Source organism: Oxyura jamaicensis, chromosome 5 (assembly GCF_011077185.1).
Source record: "Oxyura jamaicensis isolate SHBP4307 breed ruddy duck chromosome 5, BPBGC_Ojam_1.0, whole genome shotgun sequence".
NCBI classification, from domain to species: domain Eukaryota; kingdom Metazoa; phylum Chordata; class Aves; order Anseriformes; family Anatidae; genus Oxyura; species Oxyura jamaicensis.
Window position 1 is genome coordinate 44,372,133 of NC_048897.1, and position 16,648 is coordinate 44,388,780.

The following is a 16,648-nucleotide window of genomic DNA, read 5'->3' on the forward strand; positions in this document are numbered from 1 at the left end:
CTAAGATTTCTGTGTTGATTAGAACACTTGTATACACACGTACAAAGAAAAATTCTGGTGCTAATATAACAATATTACAGATATCATCAGATGCTTTCATGTATGAGGCTTATTTCGATACCCTTGTAAGAAAGTCTGTGAAGGGGTACAGGTCATCTTTATTTACAAAACAGAAGTACTGCTACTCAGTTTCTGTCCTAAATAATTGGAAGGAAATGTTTCTGTCTATATCCAGCCTTATTGTTTTCTTGTGTAAGAGAGAATGTTGTAAATTGTTTGTATTCACATCACTTACGTCTTGTTCTCTTGAGCTAACCTGTAATCTTAAACTTGAGATCAACTTGAAGTGTAATCATTCCAGTGAAGTTGCTGTGGGTAACTGCTAGAGAGGAATCTTTACATTCTGACACTGGCATTAACGTGTCTCATTATTGACTTGTAGGGGAGGTGTTTGACTATCTGGTTGCACATGGAAGAATGAAGGAAAAGGAGGCTAGAGCTAAATTTAGACAGGTATGTATAACATTCCTATACATCAGCTTCCTACCCCCCCCACCCATTTTTAGTGGTGAAATGGGTAAAACAGCTGTCCTTTGTGTTCGACTTCTAACAGTGTTCAGCATGGTGTGTGGACTTGTAGCACTGAGTAAGAAGAAACTTGGTTACAGTAGTGCTTTGAAGGGGTTAGTAGTCCAGTCAGCAGTGCTAGCTTCCTTAGCGTGCCAGGGTGTCCAGGAGTGCCAGAACACAATGGCTGCTTGATTTGGACACGGATTCTGTTCCAAAATTCATTTCCTCTGGGTTGATTTCATATATTCTACATTCAGCTTGTCTGTAACCTTCTGGAAGTTGTTCAAGTGTAATGTGCTATAAAACAGGTCAGCAGCAAACACGGGCGGTGCCTGGAAGAGGCACCCATTTACAACCAAGCACTTGCACAAGGAGATGCAATTTAACAGCTGTTCTAAAAAAAAATAATAATATCTAGGCTTTTTTGTTTTCTTTATGATGGGTAAACTGGACTTGCAAAAATGTTAGAATATCATTGATCTGTAAAAAGCATTTCTATGCTACAGTAAAGCAGTATTGAACATATGCACATCATTTTGCATAACTAGTTAAAAATCCAAGTCTCTGCTCTTGCAGTATTTGAAGTTTAATTTGCAGATCTATTTGGTCTGATATATTTAGGTTTCTGCTCATGTGCAGAAACTTGTGAATGCTTATGTTATTTCCACCCCATTGGATAATTTAAACGATATTTCTTCTCACAACATTAAAATTATGCTTCTGTTTAATGACACTTTAAAATAATGAATACGGACAAGAGGGTTTGCTTGAACTATATGTGGGGGTTTTCAACTGGTAAATTGTGGCAATGACATGGCAGTTTCACTGCTGGAGGGAAAAGCTACGGTAGCTTCACATCTTAAAGCACAGCCATACAAAAATAGAAGTAATTTGATAATAAGTATGAAACTTCCAGGAAATTAATTACTTTCACAAAACGCCATATAAAGAAAACTTTTACAATTCTCTAGAGTGGATAGTGTGACCATAAGAAATCATCTAATTTGCTAAAGCGATATAAATAATAAACTCAAAAGTAGCAGTGAAAGTAAGGAGAAAAATAGAAATCCAACGTAAGGATACAACAAAAGCATTTCTATAAAAACCTTGTTTCTTTTTCTCTCATCATTTTAAATCTTGTACATACGTTCTTTAATCTTTTGCAAAAATAAACATAAAAATCAAAACAAAAAACAAGCCCCCAGAAAAAGCAGCTGCAGCCTTCATATTCCCAGAAGTGATTTGTGTGTACTAGAGCAATATACAGCTTCAGAGTAAGGAAATTTTTTTCTTCTTTAATAAAATCTTATGTCTCTTAATATCTTATGTTCTGTCAGCTCTAGAGCGCTTTCCTTTGTGATTAAGAATTTCTTACATGCTTCTGTGCTGTGTGTTGGAATAAATCTGATCAATTGTACTGGGTTTTAAAGCAGTCATTTCCACTTTAGCTGTCTTTTCCTAAATCCCAGACCATAACCTTTCTTTTTGTAGTGTCACCTGAAATACTTCAGAATAGTTTGAGAGGATTTGCTGTTCTCTCTCCTGTGAATGTTGAAAACTACCACTGGTGTGGTTCTTTGCTCTCTGTGCTACCTTTCTTTTATCAGGAGTCGTGTGGAAAAAGATTTTGTAGTAATTCCACTGCACATTTGTTCAACAATGGCCTTTTTTGTCTAAGGATTCAACTCACCTTTACGTGAAAACTTGTGGAAACATGTCAGACTTATTTTACAAGTACACTTAGGGCCTCATTTTATGGAAAAATATGTGTAGTACAGGATATATTAACTTTAAAACAAGCGTTTTCAAAAACAAGCATGAAGGAAAAGAATTTAAAAGATAGATAACTGCTAAGCTGGATGTTTGACCCATCAAATGTTTTACTTCAGATTCCCTGCTTTACTTCTGTACTTCAGTAGGGTAAATGCTATTCATAAAGATATATAGACGGCTGCTCTTCAATCTACTGAAATATGTTTTAAGATTCTTTTTATAAGTCTGGTTTCCTTTCAGAAACCTGGAGGAATTAGCTACCAATCCTTCCTGAATAGCTGACTTGCTGGGTACTGAATTTATCCAATTTTAGAGAATCTTGATCTCAAAGATAGGAGGTTCTTGAGAGCATCAATAGTGTGAGTGTCTGGGTTATTGCTAGGGTTCTCTTTTTTTTCCCAAGGAGAGGAGCTATAGTATAAGCTCATCATAGTTTGTTAGAGAAATGAGCATGTGTGTGGGACAGAAGTCAGAAAACTTTCATCAGATATTGACATTTATTCAACACCAGGACTCTGTGGGACAGATCAAACCTAGATCTTACTAGGTTTATGGGTCATGAAGCTATTCACTTTGCTGTAGTCTCACAATAGCTTCATGTAGCTTTTAGCTATTGCTGGAGGGATAACACTCTGTGTAGAACTTTTATCTGATTCAATGCAGCTGTTCTTATGTTAGACTAGGACATAATAGGGATTTTTTTTTTAATTCACTAGCTAGTTTAACAGGCAGGAGCCTTTTTAAGCTGCAGAAACAGTTGTGCTGTGGTATTGAGCTTAGTACTTACAATAGGTTATATTATATTTTCGGATCCAATTTTTCTTTCAGTAGATGTGATTCCTGCATAAAACATCTGTGTTTTATCTGAGGAGGCATTTTAGCTTCTCCCTCTCAGGCAATGATGAATTTGCTAATTCGCCCATCTTCACTTGTTTAAATATATATATATATATATATATATATATATATATTGTCCATTCTGTTATGCATATTCAGGGCTTTTAGAAGGGGAAAAAACTCTGTAAAAGACAGTGATCAAATTATTCCAGTCATGCTCGACAAGGGACACTAAAAATACAGCCATGCTCTGCAGTTCTCTATTGCAGTCTTCTTTTGTGCAGCCATGTATGAGAAATCCAAATCCAGAATGTTTTGCATTCTTAATGTCACTTAGCTTGTCTTTCCCTAGCAGACTTCCACGCAGTTCTGGTTCGATCTTACCATCCTTACTCCGTACGGAAGTCTGCCCATCTGGATGAGAGTGAATGCAAAAATAGGGAGTCAAATCTCAGAGGGGTGAAGGGGAGCTCTCCCACCAGCAAAAATTGAAAATGAATATGTATTATTTCCCTCTCCTCCTTTACTGCTGCAGATTAGATCTGGCTTCCTTCTTTCTTCCCACTTTTTTCCTGTAGAAGCAAATTATAGAATTTTTAATATTGGTAGATATTAGGACAAGTCTTAAATTTATATTTTTAAAAAATCCACCAAATAAATCCTTACTATTGTATGTTCCAGTTAGGAAAATAAATGCTCATTGTAGCACTGTGGAAGGGACCTGGAGAGGTCACTTTTCTCTCGTTTTGTTCTATCAGCTAATCCTTAGGAAGAATAGTTTGTCTACTTAGAGGTAACTTGTTCTATCTTGTTCTTAAAATCCTGTGATTATACAAATTTTTGAAATCCCTCCAAAGAAATGTATTTAAATGCTCCTATTGTTACAGGTACAAGTCTTCTGTTTCTCCCCCTGCTCTCCCCACCTGCCCAAGTGTCAGCAAATTTCTCACATTCAGTAGGTTGGAGCGAGGGGGCTGTCAACAGAAGAAGTGATGGAAGGTGGAAGGCAAGGAACTCAATTCAGTGAAGCCATGCTTTATGCTGTTTTTTTTTTTTTTTTTTTTAGTTTTGACTGCTGTTAATCTTTCTTACACATATTGCATGATTTCCCTTCCATTGAGATTTGACTCGTTTCTGCAGTCTCTGTGCTATCCTTTTGCAATGCAGAGCAGTTCAGCAGCATCCCCAGGGAAAACAACTGACTGATAATCTGCTAGACTTTCCGCTCTTAGTTAGTCAAAGTAAAAGCACTTCAGAAGCAAGCAGCATAGTGCCCTGTCTCTGCAGTCCTGAATAAAGCATGAGGTCTTTGTCACGCTGTCAGCCTTGGAAGCACCTGGGAAAGCGGGCTGGTGGTGGAGCTGAGTAATGGCAGCGGGGAGGGAAGGAAGGAAAACCACGAGGATGGTACAAGCGGTGCCATGGGAGGACTTCAGCAATTGCTGTAACTGTAAAAAGCTGAGCTGGGAGTCTGAAAGAGGGAGTCAGTGCATAAAGGAACAAGTAAAAGCAGAATGAAAGTGTAGGGAATAGAAATATTTCAACTTGTCATTGAATACTTCGCTCCTAAGGTGGCATTTTGCACATATGCATGATTCAGTAATGCAGGGGCACAAGGATTAAGACAATGTTGGTTGCTTAAGTTTTAAATGCAAAGTGACTGGTAGGTCAGTTCTTTGACCTACCAGGGACCTTACTTTCACTTATTCTAAACACTGAAAAAGAAACATTGCTTCCTACAGGGACAAGAGGATTCTTATGCTAAGCTGGAATACTGAGATATTTTTTGTAATGTCGATACTTTTTGTAACATACTTCTGGACTAGAAAAGTTAATCTTGAACAAAGAATGGAAATATATTTAAGTGTAGTTATTACAGTAAATTATTTTTATGTGCAGTTCCACTTACTTTTGAAAAGTCATAACATCTGCTGCCTCAGTTCTGACCACATGTGCATCATAGTAAAATGTATTTGACAGCATTTGTGACCATGTAGCAATATGACCTTACCCGGCTTTTCTATACGTGCAAACTTCCCTGGTAATGCTCATAACTCTAGAGCGATATACTAGGACAACTGTGTAAGTAGCTTATATAGCTTGCTATATAAAGCAGAAAAAAATGAAGATAGTTGGAAATTATGATGGAAGAAATTATTCTGTTACACGAGAGACATAGACATAGTTTTTTCCATTGAGATTGCTACTCTCGTGCAGTATACAAATACAATACAGAATATGCACTGTAGACCTCTTGTCAGATGCATAGTCGTGCCTCACCAATAACTGAAGTTTTGACAAACCAGCTTTCCCCCCAGTAATTTCTTCAGTAGCCAGGCCATTTCTTAGCCTTTTCTCTTTTTCATGCCATGCTATGGCATGAAAAATCACCTTTGCATAAGGACTGGAAAACTTCAGTCTCGTTGGAAAGCTTTTGTAGCTGTATACAGTATTGGAATGGAAATACTTCAGTAACCTTTCTGAAAGTCATTGCTTCTACTGGTCTATAATTAGCCACGCTGGAGAGAGCAAAATGCTCTCTCAAATGTAGTAGAAACCAAGTAGATTGAATAACAAGCACCTAAGTTATTTAGCAACTTTCTCCCAAATATGCTGGTCACTGTAGTAGTTTGTAGCTCTGAATGGTTAAGTTCATGTCAGCTTTAGTAATAAATGTTGAACTTCTTAATTAAAACTTTGTTTCTTTGAGATGTCACTTATATAATTGGGCTTGTTTTCTATCCAGATAGTATCTGCAGTGCAGTATTGCCATCAAAAGCATATTGTTCATAGAGATCTCAAGGTGAGTAGGAAAAAGTGTGTGAGGTATTTGTGTGTCTGTCAATCAGTTTATGTACTTGTGGGTGGGATCTTTATTGTACCTATAAAATGTAGCATATATTAAGCTATTTGGTTTTGTGTGTGTTTTGTTTTTTTTTTTTTGCTTGCATTATAGCAAGTTTTGATGAATGTTTAAGGTATAGAACAATTTAAAATAAACAGAAAAGGATTTGTAAGGCTTCTCAATATTGAAATGTAATGATTTCTGAAAGATAATCTTTTACCCTCTGATCAGATTTAAATCTGATGCAGGTCAGTATTAGATGAGAGGATTATTATTAATTTTTTTTTAAGTACTTTGATAGAGGTGTGACAAGTTTTGGTCTTGAAAAGAATGAATTATCGGTTGTAATGAAAAAACTGTGCCAAGTTGCAAAGAAGCCATATTACAAAGTGGTATATCCCTTCTTTAAATTGTGCCTTTTGTATTAATAATGTTGCTACATATCCTGTTCCAAAAAAAATAGTGAAAAATGTTTAAAGGTTTTGTGTATCACCAAACTTCTGAAGGGATGTCATGTAAAGTATGAATAGTGAGTGTGTTCTTGTTTTTAGCTTAATAGATGAAAAATGTAAGTTACAGTACCTCAGGATGAATTTCTGTGGAGAAAATGGATGGTAGTAGCACAGTTTTCAGTTATCTTAACAGCTACAATAGACTAAAGCCATTGTACAGACATTTTTAAAAACAGAATATATGAATGACAGACGTATCAAAATACCTTGCAAGGAAGAGAATTTTAACAGATGTTTCAGCTTTTTGCATCCTAAGAATGAGTAAAAAAGGGCAATAGCTTTTTAAATCAAGTGTTTTAAATTAATTCTACGAACCATTCTTTCTCTTCCAGGCTGAAAATCTATTACTAGATGCAGATATGAACATTAAAATAGCTGACTTTGGTTTTAGCAATGAGTTTACAGTGGGAAATAAACTGGACACCTTTTGTGGCAGCCCACCATATGCTGCTCCAGAACTTTTTCAAGGGAAGAAATATGATGGACCTGAAGTAGATGTTTGGAGTTTAGGTGTTATTCTTTATACCCTTGTGAGTGGATCTCTTCCTTTTGATGGACAGAACTTAAAGGTGAGTCTGTGTAGAAAATGTTGGCCTTCAGAGGGCATGTTTACCTAATGTTTTAGTTATGTGCTGCTTACAATTTACTCTACTTCTTACTCTTTTACCAAGGAACTTAGAGAAAGAGTACTAAGGGGAAAATACAGGATTCCTTTCTACATGTCCACAGACTGTGAAAACCTCCTCAAACGTTTCCTGGTGCTAAACCCAACGAAAAGAGGCACTCTAGAGGTAATGGCACAAATAAACTGCCTCAGTAAGCTAGGCATTATATTTTTCAAACTTTATTTTTGAGTTGATCAATAAGTTATTGTCATGCAGCTCATGAATAGTTTATTTGGAGTGGGTTCCAAGGGGGCTGAGTAAAGGGCATTACTTTTGTTTTTTAAGGTTTAATTTGCAGGGATTGCAAGTCACCTAACCCCATAGTTACTTCCAGAATGAATGGGACATTACACAGTGTACATCATGCAATTTTTCATGATAGCTAGTTTTTGGATTCCTGCATTAATGCGTGATCTACCAGGACTTAACATAAGTGATCTGGAAGTATTCAGTACTAGGCTATGCTGTAGTTGCTTTCTGTCTGCATTTTGTACTGTCATGGAGAAGAAAGGTGAAAATAATACTGGTTTCCGTATGCTTCCATCGTTTGGTATGAACCTACTAGCTAGACTTGTCAGAGATGTAGCACAGCTTCTGGTCTGTGTTGTTGGGCTTTTCACTTTTCAGCTTTGTGCCACTCATTGGAAAGTAGCTTGCCTTGATGTGCATGGTTCTTTCTCCTCACTGGAGCAAAGCAAAACTAGAGTAGGTGCTGGGGCCTATTCTGAAAAAGAAAAATAAGAAAAAGCATTACTGTTGATAGATGGGGGAGTTATTTTTTCCACGGCACATTTGCTTTGCTAATAAATATAATATTTTTTTTTCTTTATAGCAAATTATGAAGGACAGGTGGATCAATGCAGGGCATGAGGAGGATGAACTCAAACCTTTTGTTGAACCAGAACTAGACATCTCGGACCAGAAAAGAATAGGTAATTGAGGATTTTTCAGAATTATACTTTTTTTTTTTTTTTTTTTCACCACTCTGTATTTGTTTCCCATTTGGGAGAAATAACTAATCTTTTAGTACTGATATTTCATCAAGATTTTGTTCTCATGCTTAACTGTTTCATACTTTAAATGTTCCATTCTTTCTCTTGAACATAAACACTCAGTGTAAGCATCCAAGTGTTTGTTCCTTACAGAGCATATATATTCGTTTTTAGATATTATGGTAGGAATGGGATATTCTCAAGAAGAAATTCAAGAATCCCTTAGTAAAATGAAGTATGATGAAATCACAGCTACGTACTTACTGCTAGGAAGGAAATCATCAGAGGTGAGTATCACTCTTCCAAATGCAAAGAAACAAAGGAATTGGTGTCCATAGCAAAATCAGAAGCAAAATTTAAGTCAGCCATTACATGCCTGTAATGTATACAAGTCAAGTACGGTTGAAATCACTTTATTCTGATCATCAGTGTCAACTGAACTGTCCAAATGATGTTGTGTGTGTTCTCAGCATGATCTGGTTCAGCAAACAGTTCTCTTTAGGCTCCCAAGAACTGTTCTGCTTGGTGAGCAGGTGTTGTATGACAGTTATTATATTCTCTAGTCCAGGAGCTCAAGTGTGAATGTGCCAGTTACAAATATTTTAAGAGAACTGAAGAATAGGACTGATCAGCCTAAAAACTTTCTTGCATTGTAGATTACTTTTCCATGTGATGCTGAGAGGGCTAGGCATCAGTAAATTGCTCTTGGTTCCTCTGCTGGAGGATTTGGTGTGGTAGCTTGCTACTGAGTGTATCCTCTCTTCCTGTTAAAATCTTACAGAACTGAGGAGAGGATGGGAAATATAAAGATAGATTTTCTGTATCTGACAGGAGTCAAGAGTTTCAAATTCTGCTTAGCTTCACCTAAGGCAGTTACAAAGAATTTAAGAGAAGTTGGAGTTTGCATAGAGAGGCACTGATGCCTGGGCTCCTAAGCAACTTCTTGCTATCAAAAAATTTCTTATGTAGTAGAGGCATGTTGGTGGATGTTTAATCTGATTTGTCTGAACTCCTTGTTTTAATATTTGTATTGTAGTTGGATGCAAGTGATTCAAGCTCCAGCAGCAATCTTTCACTTGCCAAAGTTAGGCCAAGTAGTGATCTAAATAATAGCACTGGACAATCTCCTCATCACAAAGTTCAGAGAAGCATATCTTCTAGCCAGAAGCAGCGGCGGTACAGTGATCATGGTGAGCAATTCTCATTTTTGGTGTTGTGGAATATTGTGACTGCTGGTTGTTTGATTTCTGAAATTGTCTCCATCCCCCAAAGGTAAGGAGAAGGATGGCAAGGTAGTTCAGAGCACAGTGATTAAATAACTTATTGAATAACTAATATTTTTTAAAATCAGTGTTGTTAAAAAGCCTTCCAAAATAGCTTCTAGAGGAATGCTGAATACGTAAACTTAATTTTCTTGTTTCGCCTCGTGTATTCCCTTGCATTCCTGACCATTCTGGGAGCCTTGTTACACAAATTGAAGAGAGTCTTGCAACAGCCTTTTTAATGAAAAGCATAGCACTCCTCCCCCATACACTTGTATGTCTGTTCAGCTTTTGTTTTCTGTTGACACTAGTAGGTCAGCTTGTATCTAAAACTTGTAGAAGTGCCAGTTTGCCAATAGTTCTTGTATCCTGTTTCCTGAGGATAGCATCATTTGATTGTCCTGCAAAAATTAAATTTCTAAAGATCTGTGACTCAGACAAACTTAGCATGCTTCTGCTTTGTGAACTTGCAAGACTGTGCTTAGGGTTTTCTACGTATCTTAAACATCTTCCTGCCTAGACGCTACCTCATAAAAAGGTCCATTTGGTCTACTTGGAAATAATCCTAGTGCATTCAGAGGTTGCTTTTCTTGGGGAGTCTCTTGGGATGATGTGTTTTGTGATACTGTCTTTTATTTTTACATATATGTAATGTACTTGTGTGTATACAAACATACATGTTCTTGATTAGCTGTTACTGAAAATACTAACTAGGTTAATGCATCTTGATGTATCCTCTTCTGAGAAAGTGCAATTAGGAAAACAGAAGAAAACAAAATCCTGACATCCTCACAGGCTTTTTTTGCCTAGTATCTAGGAACCTATTTATGCAAGTGGGAGTTTGGGGCTGTTGAGTGGCTGCATCACTCTCAGGTGTGCCAGAACAGTTTTCTACTCCTCCCCGTTGCTCCTGGCATGCCTGGGGAGGTTTGTGGCAAACTGAAGCCATTTCTGGGCTGTTCTAAGAACACAGCATGCAGGCCATTAGTACTGCTGGTAGTACAGGGTTGCATCTCCAGGTACATGTCTTTTTAATCCATTTTTATCAGATACTAGATAGTGTGTGCCAGGTTTGTGCTAGCGAAGGGTAATCTGATTTGAATGAGTCAATTACTTGTTAAGCATCTTTAAGGTGACTCTTCAGTGTGTTTTTTTTCTGGCAAGCTAAAACAGTGTCAGTACTCAAACACCAAAATACTCTATAAAATTCTTAATTCTTCCATTGAAATCAAATAATATCTTCACCTAATAAATTCCAATAGTTGTCTCTTATGACCCTCCCTGCCTTTAGCAATCTGAAGTGTTACATATCTTTGAATTGTAGTACAAGGTAAGGCCTTGCTAGAGGTGACTTGAATTTCAGATTTGTCAGAATTTAATTTTTTTTTCTTTAAGAGGGAAGTGGGGGAAAGCTTGCTTTAGGTTCCCCTTCAAAGTGCAAAGGCAAATATGATGAAGATACAAATGTTTGATTTTTTTTTTTTCTTTTCACAATATTTTACTGACTTGTAAAATGAGCATATTTTAACGATTTAAAGAACAAGCTTTTTTCAACTTTTATCCTCGTGTTTGTGACTAAATTTCCATTGTGGGGAAAAATATCAACTGGAATTTTGAGAAGAAAAATCAATTTTCTGTTTCTTTTGTTTGCTTTTTAAGCTGGACCATCCATCCCCCCAGTAGTGGCATATCCCAAAAGAAGCCAGACTAGCACTACAGACAGTGACCTCAAAGAGGAAGGAATTCAGTCAAGAAAATCTAGCAGTAGTGCGGTTGCTGGAAGAGGAATTGCACCAGCTAGCCCAATGCTTGGAAATGCCAGCAATCCAAATAAGGCTGATATTCCTGAACGTAAGAAAAGTTCGGCTGTTCCTAGTGTAAGTAGAAGCACTTATTTATCAAAACCATTAAACGCTTATTTTGAAGGGGGGGGAATGCTAAACCTGCGATTTATCAGTGCTGTTGGCTTTACTTTTCATCTAATGTAAATCTAGGTATCTCATACTCTTCATAGTCTTGCCTTTTTCTTCCCTCATCAGTCAGCTACACAAGTTATCTGTTAAAAGTTACCTGTTAATATTCCTGAAGTAATTAGTAGGTATTAGAAATTAGCACTAGCAGCTGTTAGTGAGCAGCAGTAGTTTAGTTATTAAAATAAAAACAAAAACACAAACTTTTTTTTTAAAGAAAAAAAAAAAGGAAAAGAAATTTAACCAGGCTGCCTCCTGAAACTTAGTATGTATAAGGTTATTTTTGATATCCCCAATTAATCTTCTGTGGCCTTTTGTACAGAAGAATGAAGTCCCTGTTTGTATTATCCTATTTCATAGTTTCATATGTTTAAGGAGCCAGTTCATCTTTGTTCTCAAACAGGCTGTTCCAAGTCATAGTTATGTATACTGAGATTTTCAAAGAGGTGTTGCTCTAAAAACTTCAAAAGTCAAAGGATGTCTTTCAACCTTTGCTTAAAAGCAAAGTGTCTGGCTATGTCCTTATGGGCTTTCCTCCATCACCAAACAACAACAAAAGCCTCACTAAGATGCATAACTAATGAATCTACAGGGTCAAGTAATAGGTGGAAAGGAAAAACCTGGAAAATCCTTGTTCAGTTTGGCTTTAACATGTATACTTTGTGGTGCCTCTCCACACGGCCAAATTGGAAATGTGTTTTCATATAATAACTCTTGAGTTCTGTAACTTTTAGTTTCTAAAACTTTGAGATTTTGTATTGGAAGATTTCCTTCTTTCAGAAGTAACTTCCCAATCCTTTATTCAATTCACTATGGAGTGATTTTCTAAGCTTTTAACCCACAAAGGTGTCTTACTTGGTCATATACCATCATTAGTTAAACATATAGCATCATTAGTTAAAATAAAGAACAGAACTTTGTGAGCTCAGAGATCCTTGACAGTATGAAGTGATAGAAATGAAATAAGATTTTCTAGTTTTACTTCATTTTGGCTACATATTGTCAATTGGATCAGTGGCTGAAAGTGACTTGGCTGGAGGATTTCAGTCTAACAGTTTCCTTAGGAAGACGTGTCTTCTACTGCATCAGCTCTTTATAAATGTGAATGAGAGCTCATGATTTGGGTGGATCCTCTTCTGATTTTTCTGATCCCCGCCCTTCTTGGTTTTGATCAGTCCAGAAACTGTTCAGATTCTGTTTCTTCTTACATGGCAGTTTTTGGCTATCAAGTCCCAAAATTGTAGAATTTTCAAACAGGACCTCTCTGTGTTATCTGATGCCTTAGTCAAGAGCTTTGCCTTACAGTTGCGATATATTTTACATTTAACATCTTCAATATTTTGATCTGCTCTGTTACAGCACTCCCAAATCCTAGGTATTTATTCCAGTTGTTTTATTTCCAATTTCATACTACTGTAATAGAAGCAAAATTTGAGCTCACAAAAATAGGATACTTATGTCTTCTGTGTGTAACTCTGATCTTCTATGAGCAGTACTACAAACTGAACAAAACTGAACATGTAGCCAGGCTTTCGATGTCACTTGGTGGTTAAAATTGTCTCTGTATTTATAGCTCTTCATGTCACTGTGCAAACACCTCTTTTAGTTTATTTTTATTTTTATTTTTTATTTTCCCCTTCTCTGCTAGGGATTAGTCTTTTGCTTTCTGGCTGTTGGAAATGGAGAGGAGTACTGACTTTTTACACAATTTCTAAACCTGATTAGAGAGTTCTGTTTCTTGTAATATTAGTATGAGTCTAGAAGGAAGAAGGGTGTTAGAGCTACCATATTGTCCTGATGTAGAGGAAAAAAAAAGTATTCTGACGTCGAGAGAGCTGGTGTTCTTACCAAGCGTTTATGTCCAAAAATCAGTAATATGATCAGAAAATCACTGAAGAGACAGCAAAATAGCATCTTTAAAAGTAATTGCTACTTTGACAGATACTGCAAAAGTAGTAGAACTGGTCTGCACTAGAGACTCGTGTTCTCTTTTTGAATTGTTAGGACCTTTAGCCAGTTGCATGCCACTCATTTAACAACAAAGCTTACAAGCATGCACTTAAGGATAAGAATTATGCTTGTAGAGCTGAGAACTAAGTCTGGTATTGGAGTTTGAGACTCCAGGCCCTACTTCTGAAGTTGAAAGAGCATATGAGCTCTTGCCAACTAAATAGTTCTACAAGCTGAACAAACGTGTGTGAGAGAGCCTCAGCTTTACTCGGCAAATAACAAGTTAATAATGAAGTCCTGCTACAGAGGATGTGTAGTTAGCAGCAACTAATAATTCCTTGTTTATTACTCTCAGCTTCAGGTTTTCCTCAGTGCTTGTAATAAGGCTGTCCCAGAACCCTTAGCGCAGAAAAATGGAGAGAAAGAATGGATGGCATGTTTGGAAAATGATTTAGACCAAAAACCATAGTAGTGCTCTTAAGTACATAGATTGATTCGTTGTTTTAAGTCAGAAGCTGATTCTTTGAAAATTTTTCATCAGTCCTCATCTTGCTGTCTCCTAATGTGAAAATCGCCCGTCTAAACAGTAAGCGTAAAACTTACTCTAGGAAGAGAGGAGGACTTTGTACCACAAATTCATCCTTTATGCTGTGATGGGACTTTGTATATGTGCTCAGAAGTCTTAAAATGCGCCTTTGCACTGTCATCACCTCCTGAAAAGAAGGCACCCAATGCCACGAGGATGAACTTAGCTCGATTCTGTCCTGTCATTCCATCAGTGTGTGTGATGCTTTTGACACCAGTTTCAGGCGTCCTGTTCTGTGCACCTGTGCAAGTTAGTCATGTCCAGAGATCAGTAATCTACAGACTGGCTGAACCAAAAAAGTCACAGCTGAAGAGCTGCCTAAATCAAATCATGAAAGGTTGTACACTAAAAAGCGTAAAGGCTCCTATACCAAGACTGAATTCTTGCTAAAACTCAAATTTGAAAGCTTGAAATGCTTAGATCTCCTGTCGCAACCTCTGAAATCTGAGCCAGACAACAAAAAGTATCCTGATACTTCTGTCTTAGAACACAGGCAAAGACTAGAAAAAGAGCTGGGTAAGTGCTCAGTTCTGCTAATGTAAAATATTCTTTATGCTCTTAGTACTTTTTAATGCCAGGAGATTGCGCAGTTCACTTTTTCATTTGTTTGTACGTTCATGCAAAGACATTTAACAAGTTGTCTGTCTTTTAAATAGACAAGATGACTTCATTCCTAAATCCGCAACTCAGGAATTGTGCTACTTGAGACTCACTGACTGTATAGCCAATATTTTGCCTTAGGGCAGCAAAACCTGTGCGTATAGAAGGCACAGGAGGAGCATTTGCTTGTTGTCAAGAATATTCCACTTAACAGTTTTATTTCAGGTTTGGAAACAAAAAAGGTTTGGCTACTCTCCTTCTGTGCTTGAACTACCTTTTCCTTTTTTTTTTATCCTTCTTCCCACGATGCTGTAATGTAACCAGTTTGTGACATGTTTTCTTAATGCTATTTTAAAAGTCCATTGAATTTTCCTTGCCTGTCATAGCAGTAATTCTTCAAAGAACTCCAAAAGGTTAGTTGAGCATGAAGTCCCCTGCCTGACTCTTAGTGGCCATCCTTATCAACATGTGCTTATCCAGGTGCTGACCAGTAATTCCCTTAAGCTAGCCTCCAAGATGTTCCCCAGCAGTGATGTTTAAAGTTAATATCCTATTTTGCTTCCTGCTTTGCCCCGTGATCCTTTTCTTTAAAGAACATTTCTAAAGGTTTTTTCTACTTTCCAACCATATGCAGTTTATTGTGTTATGTTCTTGGGGTGGGGAAAAAATACACGCCTTGCGAGCTTTTTCTTCCTCTACAACCTGGGGGTGCATGTTTATCTGGACCACCATACTTTTCCTACAGTAATTGCATCTAACGTTTTATAATTCTGTTATCTGTGAATTACCTAGCTTCTCAGTCGTTCCTGGAAAATTGACCGCCAACTTGGGCATATCTCCACCCTCTTTCTCTGTAAAGACAGAGGCAAAGTAATTCTATTTCTTTTCTCCCCTATAAAATAAGGTCTGTAGCTTATATTCCCCTGGTTCTCTTGTCCTCAATGTCTTATGCTTGTATTTACATGTATATTTTTACAATGTCTTATTAAAATTCTCTGCAATTTGTCTCTTTAATTTGACTTACTCTTCCCTGTTTTTCAAAACTTGTTGAGTGTTCTATAGTATTTTAATATTTAAAAGTCTGTGTTTACTTTCCCACTGAATTTTACCATATCTGTTTCTTAAGCCTTCGCTTTTGCTATCTTGTTTAAGGATATGATCATAACTTAAAGGGAAATTCCACAATCTACAAGTGGTAAAGTATTTCAAAAATAGGCGATAAAGAAATAGACTCTCCAGATGTAGATGAATGATGTACATGCTGAGAATTTGTAATTCAGAACATTGGTAATTAAAAACTTTAAGCTATACTAATTTTGAGGCATCAACATGAAATACAAGAACAACTTGATTTCTTTTTTTTTATTGCATTGTTCTTTAAAAATACTGGAAGGTGTTCATATATTAACTAGTTATTGAATTATTGCAAGTTTTATAACTGTGTAGAAGTAGCATGAAGTAAAACAGCTGTAAATTATATGTAGTCTTAACACTAGAAAAGCCTTTTTGCAGGGAGTAACAAGCCTGTGTTTTTTAATTGTAGAATAATACTGCCCCTGGAGCAATGACACGGCGCAACACATATGTTTGTAGTGAAAGAACCACTGCTGATAGGCATTCAGTGATACAAAATGGCAAGGAGAACAGGTATATGAAATGTCTTCCTATGGTGTACGTCCCTTGTCTTCACTTTTCCAAAATATTGTAATGCCTAATTTAAAAAACAGTAATATTCTAGAGTAATTCCTAAAGGTGAGTACAGATCTTTGGTTATGGATCACCTGTAAGTATGTTTGTTGTTTTTTTTTTCTATGTTTAATTCATGCAGTCTTTATACACAGAAGGAAGATCCTAATGCTTGGTTAAATACATCTCGTATTTGTACAGCCATCATCTTAAGTGAGTGGTTAACTCCTGTGGTCAAACAACATAAGCTTGCAGATGAGGCTTATTTAGTGTCAAGCTACAAAGTGTATCTCTGCCGGGCCATTCTGTTTTTACATCTCACTCTAAACTGTGCTTGCAGTTGTGATTATTTGGAATTTGTTTTTTCCCCCTGTAAAGTCTTGAGGAAAAAGTCAAATTT

The 16,648-nt window shown here is 36.8% G+C and overlaps 1 protein-coding gene across 15 annotated transcripts in view; it reads left to right on the plus strand.

Annotated features, from left to right (window-relative positions):
- Positions 1-16,648, plus strand: part of MARK3 (microtubule affinity regulating kinase 3) — a 63,744-nt gene that overhangs the window by 29,591 nt on the left and 17,505 nt on the right. For 8 of the 15 annotated variants that reach the window (XM_035327893.1, XM_035327896.1, XM_035327894.1 and 5 more), the window contains 10 exons: positions 443-513; positions 5,927-5,983; positions 6,870-7,106; positions 7,209-7,328; positions 8,035-8,134; positions 8,369-8,481; positions 9,231-9,384; positions 11,116-11,333; positions 15,355-15,432; positions 16,106-16,209. In XM_035327893.1, the coding sequence (XP_035183784.1) occupies positions 443-513; positions 5,927-5,983; positions 6,870-7,106; positions 7,209-7,328; positions 8,035-8,134; positions 8,369-8,481; positions 9,231-9,384; positions 11,116-11,333; positions 15,355-15,432; positions 16,106-16,209 (1,252 nt within the window). The remainder of the gene's footprint in view (positions 1-442; positions 514-5,926; positions 5,984-6,869; positions 7,107-7,208; positions 7,329-8,034; positions 8,135-8,368; positions 8,482-9,230; positions 9,385-11,115; positions 11,334-15,354; positions 15,433-16,105; positions 16,210-16,648) is intronic. The other 7 variants (XM_035327899.1, XM_035327900.1, XM_035327901.1 and 4 more) reach the window with 1 other exon arrangement.